The sequence below is a fragment of the Hemibagrus wyckioides genome, linkage group LG09 (assembly GCF_019097595.1).
Source record: "Hemibagrus wyckioides isolate EC202008001 linkage group LG09, SWU_Hwy_1.0, whole genome shotgun sequence".
In the NCBI taxonomy this organism is placed as follows: domain Eukaryota; kingdom Metazoa; phylum Chordata; class Actinopteri; order Siluriformes; family Bagridae; genus Hemibagrus; species Hemibagrus wyckioides.
Window position 1 is genome coordinate 22,306,723 of NC_080718.1, and position 6,000 is coordinate 22,312,722.

The window sequence follows — 6,000 nt, forward strand, 5'->3', positions numbered from 1 at the left end:
GTATCGGGAAGATTTAAAGTGAGTTGTTCCGAGAAATCCATCCTAAATTGTGTGAAGAAATCTGTCAGACAGACAGACGGGTAGATAGATGGTAGATGGAAAGATGGATGGATGGATATATAGATGGATATATAGATGGATAAATAGATGGATGTATAGCTATACATGGATGTATAGCTATAAATAGCTAGATGGATAAATAGATGGATGGATGGCTAGATAGATAAATAGATGGATGGATAGATAGGTAGATGAATGGATAATTAGGTAGATAAGTGGATGGATGGATGGATGGATGGATGGATAGGAAGATAGATAGATGGATGGATAAGTGGGTGGATTGATGGATGGATGGATGGATGGATGGATGGATAGATAGATAGATAGATAGATAGATAGATAGATAGATAGATAGATAGATAAGTGGATAGATGGATGGATAATTAGGTAGATAAGTGGATGGATGGATGGATGGATGGATGGATCCAATTTAATTAGTATTTGAATCAGTATTTTGAGTAAATGGATTATTGCTCAAGATTAAATATGTATTTTTACTGATTGATTTATTTTGTTTATTATTTGTTTATAACATTTTTCAGGCCCTCTGCTGTCCTCTTGGCAAGTTACAATTAAAAATATTGCTAAGATTTACATTTCCCAAAACAAACAACTCCACTGTGAAAGTGAGTTGAAATGGTTGAAATGTAACCTAGCTGAGCAGCTCTGCTATAGCTGTGGAGCTTATTTCCAGGCCAGAAAAATATCTTAGAAAGCAGTGCAGGACACATAAGCAAAATTTAAAATGTTATGATTATTGCAGGTCTGGAAACACTTGTTGAGCCTTTAATCACTGGTCTGTTTTTTGTGTTTGTTCAAGATATAAATGCTTGTTGTTTCAGATGTGCTTGTCATTTCTCTTCTCAGTTTGCCAAGTCTCTGAAACACTTTGGAGAGGAGCAGGTGAACATGCAGCCAGATGAGTTCTTCGGGATCTTCGACACCTTCCTGCAGTCGTTCAATGAGGCTCGGCAAGACCTGGAGAACATGCAGCGTCGCAAAGAGGAGGAAGAGAAGCGAGCACGCATGGAAGCCATGGTGAGCCACATGCTACAAATACAGCCTACAGCCTCTTGTTTCATCTTCTCTCATCTAAGTAACTTTCTGTGCATAATTATGTCCCGTTTAAATAGTCCTTAACTGCTGGTCTCAGTGGAGATCATTTCCTTTTAACAAGAGGATTTTCATGTCTCTTTAGGACTCTTTGAATAGCCAGAACAGTAATTATAGAGTTCATATCCTCAATTCATTCATCAGTCCTTTAATTCCTCAATCAAAGGAGCAGACTTCAAATTAGGCACCTCCCTTGGCCTTCATGCTTTTGTTTGTTCTTTCCTTTGCAACCAATTGTCTCTGTTTTGCTCATAAATCTCTGCCAAAGGTTTCAGCATGTTCTGTTTATTGTTTACCACCCCCCACCCAAACTTTGTTAAATGGTCATTCCATAAGATCAGCTGTCAGTAGACCTACAGCCCCTCTTTATTTTAGCCAGTATTTTCAGTGGTCTTCTCCAGGGAATGTCGGGAATGTGAGCAGAGAGCAGAAAGAGTATGGGAACCAAGCAACTCTTCGATTTCCTCTCATCCCTCAGCTATACAGATTGCAGGAGGCACTGCTGATTAGCTTGTAGACTTTATTTAGGAAGGAGACACAGTCGCACACAGTGATGTGGACATCATTCCCATGCATGTAGCCGTTCACACACACACACACACACACACGGATGGCTAATGCATTCAATCACTCTCAATCTAGTCAAATAAAACAGATTCTTAGTTTATCTAAGACACTGATGTCATTTCTATTACTAATATGCAAAGCTATGTTTCATCTCTCTCTCTCTCTCTCTCTCTCTCTCTCTATCTATATATATATATATATATATATATATATATATATATATATATCTCTATATCTGACCTTGTCACAACATATACAAGAAAAATAAAACTGGACAGAGTACTGAGCCTTGTGGTACACCATGGAAAATAGAATCATTCAAGACATATTTTATTTTTCCTAAACTTGATACCATCTTCCAGTTAGACATGTAAAAAAAAAACAAACAACCAAATAAGTGTTTGAAATGTTCTGTAAGTTATAGTGTCAAATACAGCTGTTAAATCTCAAAGCTGACATTGCCAGGTATTCTGTGTTATGGGGATCGTTTCCAATTCGGCTACATTTGCCATGCAAATATGGTGGGAACTAATAATCATGATTTTAGGTTATGTTCAAATCAGTTATATGGAAAAGACACGTGCTGTAAATTATACAGTATTATACAGTTGTATTATACATTATACAGTATTATACTGTACTGGTTGGCTTCTAAAGTTAAAGAGATGCTATGGACATAAAGTTTGGAGTGACACTGGAGGCTGATTTGTTTAGCCTCACCAAGCGTTTTTGTTGTTACAGCCTTCAAAATGAGAAATTGACATAGTAAAAGATCTGATTTTGAACGGTCATTGATGTAATTACAATATTTAAATCACCCTGATGTTTACTAATGTAATTTGTCTTTACCCCTCCAGCTGAAAGACCAGAGGGAGCGAGAAAGGAGGGCGAAGAAGAGCGCAGGAGGGGGCGTGTCTGAGGAAGTGGGCGAGTTTGATGACCTGGTGTCAGCCCTTCGCTCAGGAGAAGTCTTTGATAAGGACCTGTCGAAGCTCAAACGCAACCGCAAGCGCTCTGTCAACCAGCTTGTGGAAAGCGGTGGCCGCGAAAGACCAGTCACCAAGGTCAACTATTGATATTGACTTCTGGACCACTTTAATTCACTGACTTGTATACTGTACGTGAAGGAAAAAAAATCCTAACTGCCATCCGCCTCCATATTCACCCAAACATCCTAACCCGTGATGGCTCGCATCCTAAAGGCAGACAGATTCCTAGACTTGGAGGACAGTTCTCGGGGTGTCTGTATCTCTTTACAGCACTGTGCTCAATAAATAGGCTAACCTTGTTCTTATCTTACATCCTACATGGTCTTCCTCCTCCTATAGTCAATGGTTCATTTCTCCAAACCAACTCAAATTGTAACCTCAATTACAACAATAACTGCCAAGCACCATGGGATCCAGTTCTTAAGATCTCAGTACAGAGAAGACCAAGATGGCAGGTTAGGACCTGGTACCATAACCAATAGAACTAGTTCTGTTTGGGGACAATTTGGACAGAATATTGTGGCATTCATGGAGCCACTTCTCAAAAAAAAAAAAACTGTTGAAAGACACTGCCATATACGTTAGGTGCTGATACCCCTTGTGCCTCTCTCTCAGCCTACTATATTTCTCTGGTGCTTTGACTAAGAAGACCATTGGTGTATATGGGAACTAAAAGAGAGAGAGATGCCCATATCTTAACCCAGCTAAGTAATGGGTCCAAATCATCTTCAACTTGGAGACAACAAAAAGACAAGTGGTTAAAAAATGAAGGAGGTGAACCCTTTAATGTTGGGATGGCCAGCTTGGAAAAACAGGACACTGTGGTCTCAGTCATGTTGGCTGTGATACCCTTTTACCCAAGTGCCTCCCCATACCGACGGCATTCCCAAGGACGACATGGAAATGCCCAGAAAGCACAGCACTTCTAGGAAAAGATATACCGCCAGGAACCCGAAATGCTCTGAGACAAGGACGATGCTGTAGGCACGCCTCATTGGCAAGTCAAAAGATTTTCCATGGATTGTGGTGGCATTACCTGGTGCCAAAGCAAAAATCAGGAAAGTAAATATGTAGTAGACAACAATAAATGCAAGTAGAACGGCATTTATATATTTATTTATATGAGGGGGAAAAAAAAACAAAAAACAAAAGAAGCGAACATGCTAGTTACAAAACCTTTTTTTTTTTTTAAATTCTTATTCACATTTTCTAGTTTGTATTTCTAATACTTTCATTTGATAGGTATTTCCTTCATGTATTAAAAAACAAAAACAACAACAACAACAAAAAATCAGTGATCCAAACCTGTGACGCCCCATCACTAGTGATGCTTGCTAACCTAAATCACCAAAGTAGTGCACTTCTCATATTGTGACGACAATTCAAAAGCTAACGAATGGTTCGTTTGGTTTAATAAAAAGGTTTACAGCAAGATTAGGAAACCTTCTCGAAAAGGTCTTACTTTTTAATGAGCTCAAGATCTTCATGCAGCCCACGTGTTTCTTGTTTCATTCATTCATTCATTCATTCGATTTTTGCTTGTTTTTCATGTTATGTATGTTAAATGTTGTGCTTGTAAAGATCATGTGTTGGAGGGGGGGGGGGGAGGATAGAGGGATAAAGGATGGGGAAATTGTGATAAAGGTTACGGTCAAGTCCTTGATGACACAATGTAAGATTTGAAACGTGAAAATCAGTAGGAAATTCTATATAAAGTACGGTTTTTTATCTTTGGGGTACTTGTGCTGGTGGGATCCAGAATGAAGAAATGTGATGCCTAGCTGGATGAAAGAAGCCCAGATTGACAGGTTCGGCGTTATCCAGATTGTAGTTCGCACCTTTTTGTGTGTTTTCCTCCAGTCGAGGTGAGAAGGTCGAGAGATCACGTGCGTCTTCTAAGAGAGATTTGCCGCTAATCTTTTGTCTCTGTTCAGGTCAGTGCTGATGTCTGTGCTGCTTTGTGCCATAAGGACACTTTTTTATCATTAAGCCAAAAAAAAAAAAAAAGTGGACTTGGCACCCTAACAGGTGAGGTTCTCGTTATTCGTTTTCAGAAGGACAGGTTTCCTCCTTTTTAACCCTACACCAAAAGTACCACGAGTCTGGTCTAATTGAACCGAGCTAATCAACACTGCCTTATTTAATAATTTCACCTAAGCTACATTAATTAGCTCTTGTTAGATTATTAGCTTTGAGGGCATCCGACTCTCGATTATTTAGTATCAGTATGTGTCAATAATGACCAACACTTAGGTTAAAGCTTAGGTTCGTGTGGTGTAACGTATTACAGTAACTCTGTTACGCTTTTTTCTGAAGCTAATACAAAGTCTTTTGCTCTTCAGAGCCGGTTGGGTTGTTATTATTATTATTATTATTATTATTTTTTTTTTTTTCCCCTCCTTTTCCTTCAACTCAGTGGTGAGAGGTCATTTCTCTTAAAATAACACTATAAAAAAAAACACTATGCCAAATGGAAAAAGACACTTTGACACTTTTGGAATGGCCCTCGCGTCGGAAATATGTATTGAAAATAAAAATATATAGAAAATTACGTCAATGAAGGCGAAGGAAATTGTGCCAACTGAGAATAGATGTTTATCAGTAAAAGCAAAAGGAAAAGCTGTCAGCTTTCATTTTCATTTCCAGTCTAGTGCCGCGTAGGTATTCGAAACCATCAGTATTACTGTTGTTATTATTATTATTATTATTATTATTATTATTATTATTATTAGTTCTGTTTCCTTTTGTATGTATATTTGGTCATTGACTGGCCAAACACGACGGAGAAAAAAAAAAGAAATAAATAAATGTAGCTTGTTGCTTGATGCACTTTTTTTTTTTTTGGAAAGACGGCCTTTTGCTACCCCCTCGATATTTACCCCCTCGATATTTACCCCCTCGATATTTAGCTCATCGTTATGCTAAAAAAAAAAAAGATAAAAAAGCGAGACACAATGCAGCTTAAGGAAGGACAAACGGACAAATACAGGGTTGCGTTTTTGGATGTTTTCATAGCTAATGAAATTCGGACCTTCTCAGCTATTATGAAAGGATTTGAGTGGAGCTCTTTATTAAGGCGAACTGATTTCACCCCGGTATTCGGTTACACGTTCTCAACAGGATAAGCAGGGGCCGTTTATTCCTCCCTTTTTTGGGTTTGGTAACAGTCATAAGGTGATGGATATATATCGAGAATGTAGTTCTTTTAAATCGAGCTTAACACAAAGAAAGAGCATCGATTTCCTCTGTGTTTATCACTCCATTATTTTCT

General features: G+C 38.4%; 1 protein-coding gene across 7 annotated transcripts in view; it reads left to right on the top strand.

The window, feature by feature from the left end:
• Positions 1–4,001, top strand: part of daam2 (dishevelled associated activator of morphogenesis 2) — a 103,289-nt gene extending 99,288 nt beyond the window's left edge. For all 7 annotated transcript variants that reach the window (XM_058399892.1, XM_058399890.1, XM_058399895.1 and 4 more), the window contains 2 exons: positions 928–1,098; positions 2,598–4,001. In XM_058399892.1, the coding sequence (XP_058255875.1) occupies positions 928–1,098; positions 2,598–2,816 (390 nt within the window). In that variant the 3' untranslated portion in view covers positions 2,817–4,001. The remainder of the gene's footprint in view (positions 1–927; positions 1,099–2,597) is intronic.
• Positions 4,002–6,000: the final 1,999 nt, after the last annotated feature.